This window comes from Telmatherina bonti, assembly GCF_933228915.1.
Source record: "Telmatherina bonti genome assembly, chromosome: 12".
In the NCBI taxonomy this organism is placed as follows: Eukaryota; Metazoa; Chordata; class Actinopteri; order Atheriniformes; family Telmatherinidae; genus Telmatherina; species Telmatherina bonti.
The window spans coordinates 25721106-25738055 of record NC_136610.1 but is presented as its reverse complement, the minus strand read 5'-3'; the positions used below and the strand labels follow the sequence as shown (position 1 = coordinate 25738055).

General features: G+C 39.3%; 1 protein-coding gene across 1 annotated transcript in view; it reads right to left on the bottom strand.

Annotated features, from left to right (window-relative positions):
- Positions 1-8595: 8595 nt before the first annotated feature.
- The window catches only part of trpc7b (transient receptor potential cation channel, subfamily C, member 7b), a gene marked incomplete at both ends in the record, with an annotated part of 67174 nt that continues 58819 nt past the window's right edge, over positions 8596-16950 (bottom strand). Inside the window, 5 exons of the mRNA XM_079249970.1 lie at positions 8596-8735; positions 10597-10672; positions 11528-11608; positions 14230-14451; positions 14857-15052. Coding sequence (XP_079106096.1) covers positions 8596-8735; positions 10597-10672; positions 11528-11608; positions 14230-14451; positions 14857-15052 — 715 coding nt within the window. The remainder of the gene's footprint in view (positions 8736-10596; positions 10673-11527; positions 11609-14229; positions 14452-14856; positions 15053-16950) is intronic.

Sequence of the window (16950 nt, the reverse complement as noted above, 5' to 3'; positions counted from 1 at the left end):
TTATAATTTCTAAATTCCATACAATTTGCCAGGGAAGAAAGTGAAAATAATTTCCTTTCTGTTTGTGTCTGGCAAATAAAAGTTGAAACAAATCAATAAATCAGATGTAAGATTTGTTTTAGCTTTGATGCAAATGGGGCTCATAAAACTCGGATGAAGCAAATTAGAGAAGATATATGTGAGAATAATTAAGCCGCTGTCCTCAGTGATAAATGACTATGATTGTAAGATAGTGACAGCTTATTGCTCTACAGCTGTTCTTTGGTTTGTTTAAGAGGGTTTTCTAGATGAGGTCACCTCCAGAGGGCTTTCCTCTAATGAGCTAATGCAAAGTGATACAGCTTCAGGGTGTGATTGATGCCATGTATAGCAGCTGCAGTATTTCTGTGTGTATATATGTGGCGAGTGATACTTGCTTTGAGAGCCACGGAGAGGCATTTGAGTCGGTGTTAATGCCTCTGTCAATATATTAGCGTAAGCTCTTCTGTGTACAAGCAAGTTAGCATTTGCCTTTCCACGGTGGCTGATATTATGGTGAATGAACCTCCTGAGATATGCATGTGTTTTTGCTTTAGTGATTCTGTAATGTGAGTAGATTTTCTGTGAAGACGGTGTCTGAGCCCACTAGGTGTGTTCAAGCTTGCAATAGCAGGTAGGGTTAGCTGCTGCACGAGTTCATGTTTATACAAGCATATTTTTTATACATGTGAATGTGGGTAAGTTTATCTCCTGAGCGGGTGTTGGAGGGAGATGACTGTCTCCTCCAAATCCCTGGAATCCTTGTCTTTCAGAGGCAGGAGGTCACATCGCTCACTGCTTTGCCCCAGAGAGAGAGAAACAGAGAAAGACAGATGGAGGAGGCGAGAGGGAGGAAGGATAAGGGGGAGAAGAGGAGGAGAAACACTTCCTTGCCTCTGGCCTCTGGGACAAATTACACCAGAGAGGGGATGTCAGTTATATTGTGCTGGTCTAACACACGTACACGTACACACACACACACACACACACACACACACACACACACACACACACACACACACACACGCATGCACACATACACTATAGTCTCCAAGGTCTTGTAAGCAAGTAAACAGGCTAATGTCAGCTAACAAGACACTCACAACTGAGCATAAACAGATTCCATAAAATGATGTCTCCTGATTAAAACAGACAAAACACAAACACATGTTCATCATACGGACACATACAATTACACACTGACTGTGTTTGTTACAGTGTCTTGGAGGCCAAAATTCATATTAGAGGTCTGAGGGAAAGCACTAAAGGAAGTGAGATAATAAAATTTCCTGTGAACCTCCACAGGCATATGTCCTCAGTCTGACTTTATTGCTACATATAGTTGCTTGTCTATGTGTTGTACAGCACTGGTGAAGTAATTCATGGTTTTCAGACATTATTTTGTGTTTTGGTATGTTTTGCTGGCAAAGAGAGGTCCTGTTTGACCACTTAAGGCTTTATTTTCTAAATGTGACGACATTTTGTCACTCATGTGGTCAATAATCTTTGATAAAAATGGCTTAGAATTATACAGTTCATTCCAAAATATCCAAAGGGCTTCACAGTAAATCAAATATTTTATTTATTTATTTATTATTTATTTATTCATACTCGGCGATGGTAAGATGTCACCCTGCCCCAGGGCCTAAGGGCCACACCTGGAAACATGGCAGCCAACTGAGCCAACGGCCTCTCTGACCACCAACAATTCATACCCATTCATGTATCAGAAATGCAAACACTGGAGGCAAGTAGGGTAAAGACACAGTAACAGATTGACTGAGGAAGAAGGAACCGTCAACCTTCTGGTAATTGGACTGCCTGAGACACCAGTAAAAGATTCAGTAAAACAAATAGAGCTTCTCTCAAAGAAGTTCAGGCAAAACACTTTCTTTGTCTTAAATTACCCAGCCTACACACACAAAGGTTTATTTTATTCTATTAGCATCATGCGCAAAAAATGATCTAAATGAATAACATCTGGTGTTATACATCTTATTTGGTCAGCTCAATCTCAGCAAACTAAAACAAAGATACTAAAAAGAACAGGAATGAAGTGAAAGACGGAACATCTGAGGTATTTAAAGGTGAATGTTAAGCAGATTTTTGTGACAACTTTACAGTTTTTGTTGCCGTCTATCTCACAGCAGTCTGGACAATAAAAGTGTGTCTTTCAGTGACAGCCTGAAACGATGCAGAGAACACAGCACGCTGATGGTATGGAGGAGTGGAGGTCTTGTAAACATCTGGGTGCATGCTGGGACAGAATGTTTACATTGCTGCTTTATGGGCAGCTTTCACGACATTTCAGCTTTGTGACGAATGTGTTGATGAAGGTCACACAAGTGCAGCGCTCAGATGCACACACACAATCACACATTTAATAGTTTAAAGTTTTTTTTTTTTTTTTTAACAGAAGAGGATTATGTTTTATTTATTTATTTATCCATTTTTTGCAGAAGGCTGCTCATTACCATATGACAAATATGACAGAGCGCAGACTGTCGGCAATTTTTGATGAAATATGAATGGAGCTTATGAGGCAACAGCAGAAAGTATTTGTTAGGCAAAACGCAGTTTTGCTATTACAGCATTCCTTAGAGGTTAAATGTGAGTTGATGAACATGTTGTAGAAACTCTGCTGGGCTTACAGTTCTATTTAATTATGGTTCAATGCATTCAATTACGTATCACATTTTCTTGGATGCTCAAATACCTCAATGATTACACAGAACTGCATTTGTATTAACACAAGCATTCAGTTTACTTTGAATTTCCTTTTACTTAATGCTGAGAAAAACCACACAACTGCCCTTATTATGAAAAACATCATGTCTTCAGTACCAAGGTTTGTGTGACCCACCTCTGACCAGAGGTGAAATGAGTCTGCTTCCACTGAATCAAATCAATGAACAACTTCTGGTCTTTTACCTCGGTCATTTAAATAAGAGAATGCTTTTTGTTGTAGGTCGTATTGCAGATGTGAGGTCTTCAACAGCAGATAAAATGGTAAGTCTATGGAGCTTCTGCTCAAACAATTTAATCTAATTTACATTTTTTATAATGTTATTGTTTATATGTTCATGCATATCAGCTTAGTTTATATGATTCTCAAAAATTGTTACCTTGATTTTATCCCTATTTATCATTCAGTATTTATGGTGAAAAAAAATAGCTCCTCACAATCATTTTTAAATAAATTGTTTATTTAGTAAGTAATATTTAGTTTAATAATTTAGAGACTTGAAATATATTAGTTATATATTCTCTATGGGAAGGAATTTAGAGCTTAATACTGACCACCGGGAGAACCTATATGCAATCTTCATGCATACAATTAAAATTACAATACACAACCTCTTCAGTTCAGGGAAAACCTGCAACATAGAGGCTGGCCAACTTTGTAAGAGATGATAAAATATCAGTATTGAGAGTTGTTGTGATGAGTTTGGTTTGGGATGAAAAAAATGTAGATTTTACAAACACATGTAGGTTTTTGGGAAAGACATTGTGGTCAGCAGCACACATTTGATGATAGACAATCGGAAGGATTTAGTGCAGTTCTTGAAGAAGAACAAGGGTGTCCACCGCTCATTAACTATAAATACTCAAAAATACAAAAAAAAAATTATAATACCTAAGGTGCCCTGCTGATATGTACACAAGCATACTGTAATGTTGCATCAGGTCTGTTTGGGTTAGATGTGCGGCGCATAAACTACTCATCACAAAGATGAATGCTCATTTGAGAGTTCATAAAAACCACAGGACTGCAAAAATATGGCGAAAAAGCTATATAATTAAAAGAGTAACACTTTATCATATTTTCAGTGAGTAAGCAAATGCATGTGGAGTAGGAAAACAAGTAAAGGGTGCGGAGGAGATGCCTACAGCGAAGTTGTGGGAGACATTTTGCTGCTGGTTTGCACCTTATTCCTTCAGAGATCTACCTGCTGGAAAGTTAGTTTGTAGGAATTGTGCTGTGTTGCATGGACCCATGCTTCACTCCTGGCTTTCTGTATGATGCTTTATCATGAACTAGCTATCAGATAGGCTGAAGTGATATCAGAGAGTCCCTCAGAACAGATGCAAACAATGCCATCTGTCTGGTTTTGCTCCAACACCTGTCACACACTGACTGGCTCAGTTTGGTGGACAAACACTGAACACTTTACCTAATTAGATTCAACCCACACAACCAAAAAAAAGTGAGTCAATAACAAGACAACCCGTTTACAGTGTACTCTGTTTAATTTAAGGGTCAAAAATATGACATTATACAGTACAAGATTTTAGGTATATTCAATATATCTGGTGTATAAGTTAAAAATACAGTCTGTTACGTAACAAGTCTTTTCAGGAAACATGGAATCTTCTGTCGGAATGTTAAATGTCTGCCTGATTATTCACAGAAAAAAGTAATTAGCAGTTCTCACACATAATGTAATTAAACACAAGCTTGAGTTCCAGTACTTATCTAAAGGAAATCTGGGATCTAAGTAACATTTGTGAATAAGAAATAAAAATAAAAGAAAAGATAAGAAAAGAAAAGAAACGAAACGAAAAGAAAAGAAAAGAAAAGAAAAGGAATGAAAAGAAACTATTTAAAAAGACGTTCTTCATGTTTAGAACCATCAGATTGAAAGTGAACACTAATGCTGTCTGGAAGTCTGTCTGCCTGCTGGATCCACTACAGTGGAGGGGTTTAGCTCTAGTTGTTTTATCCTATCATAGAATAACATATTTTACTATAAATATAGATGCATTTATTAGGTCAGTTACACATCTCAGTCTTGCAAACAAATGTTTTTCAGTCCAGTGAAACAGAAGCCACCATCTAAATGCAGCAGCTGCAGAATCCCCAGCTGACCCTTCCTTATGGAAGCCAATCATATTTGAGAACATCCACAGAAAAACAGCATACAGTTCTGGTGTTAAAGCTTCTAAGCACTTCTTCCTCTTTTTCTCACAGTCTTTATTTTAATTGAACTGTTAGATATCTTTTATGAATCCAACAAAAAATCACTCGGAACCTTGTAAACCCACTGATTTAACTCTTAAAAAGCTGTTTCACTGAGATGCTCACACTGTTATTGTATGTTTCTAGGAACATTATGGAAAGGATCTAAATTACAGTTCAGTGAGTTTTTACAGGAATTGCATACATAAGTGAACATGAAGGGAGCTGATCCTGGAAAAAAAAAAAAAAAAGAATTGTGTTACACTGTTTGAATAAAAACCCTGTTTTTCTAAAACCAAAACAGAAATATTTTTGTAAATTGTTTTCCTAACTTTTTCTACAAAATGTTAAACCTTGTCTACCTTCAGAGGATCAGAGCCCATTCACTTTGTCCCTAGATGTGCTACATATTAGTGAAGTGAACGTGGGTGGGTGTGAGAACTAAAAGCGCTTCTCTTCTCGTAAACATCCCATAAAATGCATCACAGAAAAATAACACAAGCATTAAAAGAGATGAAGCAAGTGGATTCAGAAGAAGAGATTTGTGCCATGATGTTGTCAGATGCTTGTAACGCTCGGCTGAATTAGTTACCATTCTATTCTTCATGCCTTCATTTATATGACCATGAGATTGTGAAAGATGGTAAAGAGATCTGGACATCATGGAAGAGTATAACTGCTGATATGCTGACAGTATTTATTTATTTTTTTTTGTTTGTTTGTTTAAGCTTCTATTACTTCAGACGTTAACCTAAAGCACATTGTGGTTGTGGGTGGAGGAGTGGCTGATAATGTTTTTTTCTTTATCTTAACTAGTTCCTTACTAACAAGTTCTTTTTAAAACCTAAACTAATAATAAACCTTACACCCCAAAAATCTTTCATCTTTCACTTTACATTAGTTTAATATCTCAACTGTCTGCTTTTTGATAACTAATACATGTATGATCGCTTCCCACTTTATTATGTAGACCTTACAAGTACTGAGCTGGACCCACTGTGTGGCACTGATTCAGCAAGGTGTTGCTAACTCAGGTTAACATTATAGAATCACAAAGTTACAGCAGTTTTGTTAGCTGTACATCCATGATGACATTTGTTTACACCAGCAGAGTGAACGCACTGTCAAAAACAAACAAACAAAAAAAAAAACACTGGAGATGATTTGAGCTTTGTGACATTGTGCACGATCGTGCTTGAAGTAGCCATCAGTAGATAGCAAGATACACAATGGTCATGAAGGGATAGATGCGATCAGCAATGATACTCAGGTAGGCTTTGGTGTTTAAACAACTCTCAGCAGGTGATAAAGTGCCCAAAGTGTACCAAGAAACTACCTCCCATACCGCTCCGTCACCAAATTCTGACAGTATCATTTGAATGTGGTAGCTGAGATCACACGTCACCACCCCAGATAACAGTTTTCTAATCTTCTGTCCTTGAGTGGTTTTCTGCTGCTGCAGCTATGCTGATTCAAGTTTCAACATATTGTGTTTAGAGATATTCTGTATGACTAGGTTGGAACCACTGGTTATTTGATTTGCGGTTGCCTTTCTATCATCTGCAACCAGTTTGCTCCTTCTCCTGTGACCTCTGACATCAGCAAGACACTTTAATCCAAATAACTGCCACTCAGTAAATATTTTCAGTAAGTCACTTTGACCATGTCTACATGCATAAATGCACTGAGCTGCTGTCATGTAATTGGCTGATTACCTATTTGTGTCAACAAGAAAATTGTGCCTAATAAAGTGGCCAGTGAGTGTCTGCATCCCGTGTCAGATACAGGACAGGCTGCAGCTGCACCTCCCAACCCCAAACACAGATTCACTGCAGCTAATGTCTGTGTTTGTTCATGTCACTGCATTCAGTTCAGGCTTCTGCCTTGTTAAAACTGATCTGTCCATATTTGTAAACTGTATCAATTTGTTAAGCAAGAAGCACCAGAATGCTGACGGAGACATGACACCGATGGATTCAGTTCTCATCAGATTAATGGAAAGGGCTGCTTGTCTTAAAGGGGCAAACAAAAAACCTCTAAGCATGACAGATGTGAAAACAGCATATATTGTGTGACTTGCTGTGCATGATAACATTCCACTCTGGTTTTTAGTTAAAGTTATTATTTCACCATTACCCCTGTACTCACATGTCAGTTAAATGCCTGGTGAAGCTGTAAAACTTTGTGCACCTGCATGTTAAATACTTCTCCAGAGAGAAAAACAAGACCATAAAATGACTCCACACAGATTCTGCAGAAGAATTTCACTTTTTCTTTCCAACTCCCCTCAATTTAAACATATTTCAGCTACTCCGATACTTCCCCATCTCTCAAATGCCCTTGCTTCACCTTTGCTCACTGTTTTTTTTAAATTTTTTTTATTATTTTGGGTAGCTTAGGGGGGAGGGGGGGTATTTTTTACAGTTTTAAACAAAACTCCAACAGCACATGTCATTTTTGGGTTAGTATTGTAAGAGACAGGCCCAATAAAAAGGAGAACATCCACAGCAGTTATGTAGGTCATGTTGGTTCAGTGTTGTTCAAAATATGCACATTTAAAATTCAGAGGAAGTGAAAGAGGAGTCGTGGAAAGTTCTCAACTCATATTTTCACATTCTATGTTTTTGTTTTTCTGTTAAAGATTTACCCAAATTCGCAATGTTTTTCGATGATTATAATATTGTGCAGCAAACACACAACTTTAAGTGACTTGGAGCATAAAGGGGACTGTTGCAGCCATTTGTCTATTACGATAATTTCATTTTAAGTAATCCACCTCTGACTTTCATACGAATCCAGCTTTCATGGCTTGTCTGATTCCTCTTATAGCCATTTTGGATGAAAGTGCATTAATTAGATAGCCTAGTGTGTGCATTACTCCACTGGAATACTAAAATGAAGACACACAAGAAGTATCTTTTTCCATGTAAAAAAAACAGTGGTGGTTTCGAAGATATCTTTCTTACTGGCCTCTTGCTGCTCTCTGTGTCATCCCCAGTCTGTGTTTCTCTCTCTCCTCTGAGCTGGTGATACACTGATATCTCCTGGCAGTGGATGCAGGACTCTTTTTACTGTGCTGCATCACTCGTGTGGTCTGGGTTGCCTCTTCATATCTCCTCATATTTGTGTTCTCCTCCTCACTCATCTCCTTTTGCCTCCCTCTCAGCATGGTAGACTCTTTCCTCCTCTTTTTTCTCACTCCCCGAAGACACTAGCTTTAATTAAAACTGAACTGACAGCACAAAGCCCCTGCAGTGGTGTTTACTTCACCTTTGACTGATTAACCTCGTGCTCATTTGCAGTTAAAATCTTCTTTTCACATTCCTCTCTGATTGGTCATTACACATACAAAGCACTTGAGCTTTACTCTAAGTTAGCACAATTCCACTCTATAGTTTTCTACACATCTATCTTTGATTACTCTATTTATCCTGTCCGTTCTTGTAAACATCCTGCTTCTCTGGTGACTTTTCTCTCTGTCTGACACTATCAAGATCATAAAAATACCTGCTCTGATCCTACTTTCTGTTCTCACCTCCTCCTCATTTCATCTAGCGTTCACCCTCTTTCGCATTTTCCTCCCTCCTCCCCTCATCCCCCCACTCTCACAAGGCCTGTCAGGGTCTCATGGTGTTCTTGCCAAACTTGTCGCTGAGTTGTTGGATGAGCAGAGCCAGCTCTCCGGCGGCCTGGGACTTCTCCTCCAGGAGCTCATAGCGGAGGCTGGAAATGTCTTGCTTGATCTCCTTCAGCTCGCCTACAACACAAGACACGTAAACAGAAAGAGAAGGAGAGTGTATCAGCAGCAAACAGGATGTGTGAGGATGAACAAAGGCATGAAAGCAGGTCTGCTCCCACACTGCAAATCTATATCAACCTCTGAGGTCTATCTTTTTTTTCCGCCCCTTATTAATCTGCACAAAATTGTCAGTGATGAAAGTTTTGTTCATTTGTTAAAAATAGAAGAAATATTCTATTTAGATAAGTATTCAGAGACTTCATTCTGAACTTGATTAAAGTAGATTTTTAGCCTTGGGTTTTTCTTGGGAATGATCGTACAAGCTGGACACATTGTTCCTTTGGTTTCTCCCACCCTTACTGGAATCAAATTTCAGCCTCAGTCAGGTTGGATCGGAAGCATCAGCCAGCCATTTTCACATCTCAGCGAAGACACAGCAGCGGGATCACGTTCAGACTCTACTCCAGAACCTTTTAGACGTGTCTGAAACCACTTCATTTTCTCTGAATTTTACTTCAGGTGCTGTCAAGTTAGAATGCCGATCTTTCCCTCAGTCTGACATTCACACACTCTACAAAAGCTTTTCTCTCAGGATTCTTCAGTTTTTTTTTTACATCCATCTTCCCATCTGACATCACTGCTTTGCAATATTTTTTTAAAAAAAAGAGAGAGAAGTGGTGATGCTGGGTGCCTGGTGTCCTCCACACAAACTGCATAACTTTTTGTAACCAGATAGTCAAGTGTTGTTGCTTTGGATTGAAGAATTTTGCTTCTTGTGGTCTGGAGCCATGCAGGTAATTTCTTAGTCTATTTTTAACGGCTTGTTGGGACTCTTGTAGCTTCTTCTTCTTCTTCTTCTACCATGCAGGCCCGAGTGTTGACCTACATGAGTTTTTCTCTCTCCAAAATGGAACTTTTAATCACATTCAAAGTGAAATTTGGGTTGATGATTTTGCATCAGACTATGAGATTTCCACAGTTACTCCGTTTGGATGGGTATTAACATCTAATCAGTCTAGTCGTGATTCAAACGTCATGTGTATTAGGCTGGAGGCTACCAGGTTATTAAACACTTGCAGGAATTCTCTCTAGTCCTTTCCTCTTTACAGACTAGCCCTTTATTCTTACAGACAGGTGTGTATGTTCTTACTTACTTGTGTCAAGTTAGCTCAGTTAGACACAGGTGAACTTCGTTCAATCGGTAGAAAATTCTCATTTGCACCACTGATAGGACTCTCCGGAGCTGATTTATAACTACCTCCAGCTTTCAGTTTTCAGGTCTGTTTCTGAGGTTCACACACATCATTTTGCTCATAATAGAACAATAGCATGTGCTCTATTGATCAGAAATGTAATGTACCTTATTTTAAGATTTGGCATTTTCATTATGTTATGTTTGTATAAATCAAAGGCTGTGTACTACTGTTATACACACAACCAATACACTGAAAACAATACAGTCTAGTATATTTAACTGATACATAAAACATTTAGATGACTTTCGATTACACACATTTAAATAAAAAAATATATTCAAATGAGAAATTCAGACAAAAAAGTCTATTTATATGAGAATCAATAGCTGGAAAAGTGTTGTTTACACATGAATATACTCAATATGGAGACTATTATGTCAGTATCTGTCACCAGTGTAGATGTAAAGTCACAACACAGTTGTAGTTAAAATGGGAGTTTAAGGACTTCTATTCAGTGCAGTCATGCACAGCTTTCATCCAAACATGACAGCTGAGCTTTTGCATTTTTTTCCACATGTTCATAGACACACATTAATTCCCACCTTTTATATACGCATGCACCCTACTACTGTAGCAAATAAGGGCAAATTTAAAGTTTGGTTTAATAAAAAGGGAGACCATACCCTCATTGACTTCATCACTCTCTTTGTCCACTTGAGCTTTCAGCACGTAACGTTTAATCAGGCGCTTCATGATCTTCTACAAGGAGGAGAGGAAGGAGGAAGATTAGGTACAAAGGACGTGACAAGGTGATGCGACAATGCATGCAAAATGTATTCAGAAAGCAAACTTCCATCACATTACGCTGACAAACACCAAATGATGCCGACAGTGGTGGAGAACTACACAGTCTCTGAGATTACTGTGTAAAATTTAGAGTATTGATTTGTGGCTGTTTATGCTGACGTTGCTGCCAAGGCTCAAGCAGTTCAGCCTCTGCATGGAGGCAAACTGTCACCACACTGTGCTGACACATGTCTGCTCAACAAGCATCTCCTCACTGCGTGAATTTAACTTTGAGTGTGCGTGTGTGTGTGTGTGTGTAAGGTTTATAAAAGCTCACGGAGAATTGGAAGTTTGAGAAAAAAGTGCTGTGAACCTGTGAAATAAGATAGATTTCCCTCAGGAAAAAGGTCAGTGTTGTCTTCTGTGCTCCGCTGATGTACTTGGAGTTCGTGTACTGAAAGCGTTGCCCTCAATCTTCCTTTAAAGAGCTCATTAGAGGAAATTTCCAACTTACTTTGTTGCTTTTTTACCACATCCTTTCAGTGGATGTCCTTCTGTTCAGACATGCTTAATTTCCTCCTCTGTCTTGCCTCCTGTGCCCTCTCTCTCCCTCTACCTTTCTTACCTCAGCCACCCTCCTCCCTTCATTCTTTTCAACATCCCAGCCAACTTCACTATGTTGCTTTTGTTTTTCTGATATTATTTTCCCTCTCTATAGATTATTTATTTTGCTTTTCGTTCTTCCTCCTAACTCCAATCGAATTTGTCATTCTTATCTTCACCGCACCCTCGCTTTGCTTTCTGTTTTCCATTCTGTCACAGTCTTACCTGATATCTGGTCGGGTGTTTTCTAGATTTTCTCTGGATGAACTCGTCTCCCGGTCGTGGATAAGTTCTGAAGCGTTCATCCTGCACAAGTGAAATGGTGGCATAAAAAAGATTGAAGGAGGCAACATGCAATGAGAGGTACAGCTTGGTGTTTGTGACTCGTGCCCTCAGAGAGAATCGACAGCGCCACTTGACCCGAGTGAAACTTTATCAACTGATTTGTGGATCTCCTCCACCTACACGGTTGTGCTTTCTAGCATGTGTGTCACTTCCACACTGCAGTGTGAAGAAGAGTTTGAACTCAAGTGTGGACACGTGCAACCAGCAACTACTCACTACAGTGTAAGCAGTAAAGCTGCAGAGCCCAGGAAAGATATTACTATGCTGCAACAGTCGATTGATATAAAAGCTTTGAAACAATCATCCATTCTCTAAAGGTGCAGAGGTACAAATCCATTTTTTATCCACTCACTGCTTTATTGAACCTCACATTCAAATAGCTCCGACTGTCTCAGCTTTATGTGAGAGTGAGGGACGTGTCTTCAGTGTGTGCAGGTTTTCTAAAAGCCAAAGCTTAAAGGGGTGCTATTATGGTATTTCGAGTTTTCTGAGCTTTCTACAGTGTTACAGTGTTGAATCCTCATCAGACATGTGAACAACACTGTTTTTTTTATCACCTAAACGCATGTTTGAGTTTGAGTTTGAGTTCCAGCACTCTCTCCGTTCGGTTTCCATGGCTACGAAAAACACGTCACTTTAGAGAGTTTTTTCTACTTCGAAATCCTTGTGACGTATCGGGGGATAAGGTTCGGTGATTGGTTACCTTCTACTGGTTAACAAGGGCATGTACAAATACATCAGGCGGGTGGAAAACGTGGGATAAAGTTATTTCCAACAATGGCTGGTGAGTTTACCAAAGAGAGACATCCTGCTGCATTCGTTGCTGTGGGTTGCTGTTTTCCACTTCGTTTTCAGTCTGATTCAGGTTCCAACATGTAGGGCTGTATGCTATGTGTTGACGTTGTATTTTTTTTTTTTTATTGAGTTCATATTAGCCTAATCCTTCTGTTTATGAGATGTTACAATGACGGTGAAAGCAGGTGCGGTGCGCACTCCCGATGTTGTGCAGTGGCGGGAGGCGGGGCTTAATGCGGAAGAGTCTCAATCCACTCGTTTTGCCCACAGGCTGATCTCACAACCTACGGAGAGGGTCGGTCTGAAGTAAATAAAGCGATTTGTGGCAATAACTCGATCAATCTCAGCCCTTTTGGTCTCAGAAATAAATTAGCCTGAAATGCACATAATAGTTCCACTTTAAATCTCCTCACTGTGAAAAACATGTTTTTTAGACTCTGCTTTGTTGCTTCTGCTGCTTCTGTTGCTCTTTGACATTGTTGAACATACAGTCTGCAGAGGGATGAGCAGGAGCATGAACTATCAAATGCAAGATGCACACTACAAGCATCCGAACATATATGAAGACTCATTTAAAAAAACAAAAAACAAAGTCTTGGTCAGTGATAAGTACGCTGACTGCCGGCATAAAAACAGACTTGCTCATCTCTAGAGACAAACACTTTTGACCTCAGTTTTCAAAAACAGTGGACACACACATATATCCATAAGAAATAAATCACTGGCTCAGAATTTGAGCTCTCGTTTCTAAATTTCCTTTGACATTCTGGATGCTGTACTGAGGTCCAGTGTGAGCTTTCGCATTGATCGCCTGCCACACCTGCTTGCCTCCGCTTCAGTTAAACTGTCAAATTTACAGAAAACTTTAGGAGCAGCAGGGTGTAACTCATCTCGTCCCTATCCAAAACCTGCCTGTGCATCCGAGCAGATGCAGACAGAAGCAATGGGCTGACTAATAGCTCAGTTGAGGTGAGCCATTCCTGCTGGAGAATCAGGTGGAGGAAATGCCTGCGGACGAGAGCATGGCCAAGACTGATTCTGCATTAACTGTTCTTTTCTGTATTCTTCACGCAAGACTTTTTTTTCATTACAGAGATGTGATTTAGAGGGACGGTCAGTGAGCGGGAGGAGGTGTGGAACTGAACAAAGCCTCAGCTGCATGGCTGACTTGCAGTGCATTTAGCTTAAATTTCCTGAGTCTTAACCTCAAAGCCATCTGATCATGTCACATTTAACATGATCCGAAGATTGTTTTTGGCACAAGTAATTTTCTTTGGCCATTAATTGATGACAAAACTTAACTGGAGGGGAATCAGTAAAACTGGGATATCAAGTGTTGTATTATAAGTATTGTAACTCTGGATATTTCTGTAAATATCTGTATTTTTCTGTTGTTGTTTTTTAATTTATTGCTATATCATGGAGAAGAGAATAAAAGAAGTTGAAATTTAATGAAATGAAACCAGAAATGTTTACGAGTTAATTTATATACAACTTTCAGTTACTTCAGAAATAAATCTCTTCAAAGAAAAGCAGGAGGATAAACTTCTGTGAACCATTTGTTTAAGAATGATGCTGCATGAGAACAAAGTTCAACAAGAGGCCTGTAAATGAACAAATTACTGAGTGAAACTTTCAGATCTTTAATTATCTTTAAGCATTCAGATCTTTAAGCATTAATATATCTCATTTTGCTTGGGAACACCTGGTGGAACTGGGAATCAGTGCAAACTGAACTTTTGTGGGTGAAAAACAATGAACTGGAGGATATAAAAGGTGTCACTGACCTTGACCTGTGAGTTGAGCATGCCCAACTCCAGCTCATTGTTGTGGCGTCGACTGTTGGCTTTACAGAGGTGTACCAGACAGGACTTGATGCGGAGGACGAGGTAATAGAAGGACTTAGGGCTGGGAACCAGGTTAAAGGGGGCTGGCAGGGTGCGACCCTCATCAAAGTAGGAGAGCCACAACTTGGCGCGAGCAAACTTCCACTCCACATCTGCATCTTCCTGCAAGAGACAAACAGGAGTAAAAAGATGTCTCAAGTCACCACCCAGAGAAAGAACCAAGAATTACTTGAGAAATTAGACTTCTAGATGACAGATAATCCAGCACATTGCACAGTCAATAAAGTTAGTAGAATATAAACAAGTAAAAATCTGCAGGTAGACAAGACGGTTAAATAAGACAGCTAGTAGTTCCATTTCTACTTTTGTGGCATTTTAAAAGTGTAACTTCTTTTCTAAGATGCTTTCTGTATTTTTGTCTGTGGCCATTATATTGATCCTCAGCAACTCTTGGCATTTCTTAAAGTGACTCTCTAATGCACTTGCAGGGAAAAAAAGGTGATCTCCGGTGATCTTTATTGACTTGTTGACAACATTATGTCCTTTGTGTATTGAAAGACTGCGCACCTCTATCTCTTGGTAAGAGCTGTTGATCATAGCAATGAGCATGTTGAGAAGAACAACCACCATGGTGACATTATAGACTCCATACAGCACGTAGCCGATGTTCTCTATGAACTTATGGTCGTACTTCAGCACCACTGAGATCACTTCAGACAGTCCGAAGATGGACCAGAAAAGAGTCTTGAAGCTCTCCTCCACCCTGTGAAAAAACAGACAGTAAGGAATCAACAACTGGCTGCAGCTACACACAATACAGAGCAATGTGTTAGCCGCTAGCTGCCACAAACACACAAACACACAGGGAGACTTGTTGCAACAGATTCTTATGCTGTGGGATTTATGGGGTGGCACTGATGAAAAACTCGCTGAATCATGACCAATTTCAGCACTTTACCCCATTTTTGTCTCTACCACACATCTTACCACATTTGCACACACATAGTACCGCGCTACACACACTCAAAAACAGACTATGACTTAATTGCAGCATTAAAGAGATCACAATACATAAAACTCTGTTAAGTCTTGATCCTGTGTCGACCTTTATGTAAAAACATGTTGCAGTTAAAGGAAACACATCATCAGTTTCACTGACTTCAAATTCTTCATTTGAAGGAAGCGACACACACAACACACAACTAGAACCAAAGTTTATTCCATCCAACACAGTGCACACTTTAAAAAATTCATGCCAGTCAAATGACTTTCTTCAGCCTAATGAAATATGGGCGGCTCCTAAATTTCCATTGGCCTTTTCTAAGATTTTTGATCAAGCACATCTACTGTTTCATTTCTCCTGTTTCTTGGTAGGATCAAATGAACCGCTGTGTGGTCTTGTTGAGAACCAGAAACAAGTCAAACCAGCAAAAAATTCTGCAAAGTCTGCTGTGAATGTTGACATTCAGCCACATAAGTATGTTGTTTAATATTCCATGAGTGGCAAGCATGAGTTTGAGATGACACAGGGGTGTCACAGTAGGAGGGAAGAGCGAGCTGGTCGGACTGCTAAAGGTGCCGGAGCTGAGAAGAGACTGTGCAGAGAAAAGTTCTGTAGTTTCTGAAGTTGTGAGCTTTTTTTTTTTTCCAAATAAACTGCATTCAGACAGTTTCATTGGCATGCAGAAAGAAAGGTGATGGCGCCAATAAAAAAACTCTCACATGCATAAAAAGACAGAGGCAGGCATTGAAACACACAGGGATGGAGTCTTTTCTCTTTTCTGTTTCACACACATGAAAATAGAGGCTCCTCTGGGTACTCCAGCTTTTTAACCTTGCAAGAAGAAAGGAAAAATATCACTTTAATCTTCAATGCTAGATCTGTGTGAGTGTCTGTGTGTTTTCTTTCTCTTGAGCCTATACAAAGGCAGTATGAGAATATGCTCTATCATTGTTAAAGACTTGAAAATACTTTCTGGAAAAATTGATCAACTGATGTATTGCTAATTAAAAATGTCTCCTAAACAGTCTGGCCTTTGCATGTTAGTGTGCTGCCACTTTTTACCATCTACAGACCTCTGTGATCGCAAAATGTATTCTCAAACATCTCATTTCAATATACAAATGCAGCTCGATGTGGGATATCTTCTAAAACTGTACTCCCTTCAAATTCCCTCTTCTTTCATTGACTGCTGCTGCTGCTGCTGGAGACAGACTAAGTGTGATTCCCTGGATGGAAAAGCTGTAATGGAGACTATTGCTGTGCTGCGGTTATGACCACAGTGTTCTGTGTGTGGCACATTGGTTTTAATGATTGCAGCAGAAAGTATATGCGAAGCTTGCATTTGTGATATAATCGGAACAGTTAAGAGTAATTACAGTACAGCAATCATCAATATGACTGCAAAACCAGATATACAGGTGCAAATGCAACCTAAAAAAAACCTAAACAATACTCTTTATTTTAGAAGACATGGGTACTTGGTGGATAATAACTGGTCATTTCTCTGGTATTAGCCCAGCTTACATTTAATATGAAATGAGTCAATACTAAACAAAAAACACTGTAGACTTTTCAGCTAAGAGTCTGCAGTAAAAAAAAGAAACAAATAAGGTAAAGAAACTTGTCCTGTACCAAATGCCAGTAAAGACTACCTGAGC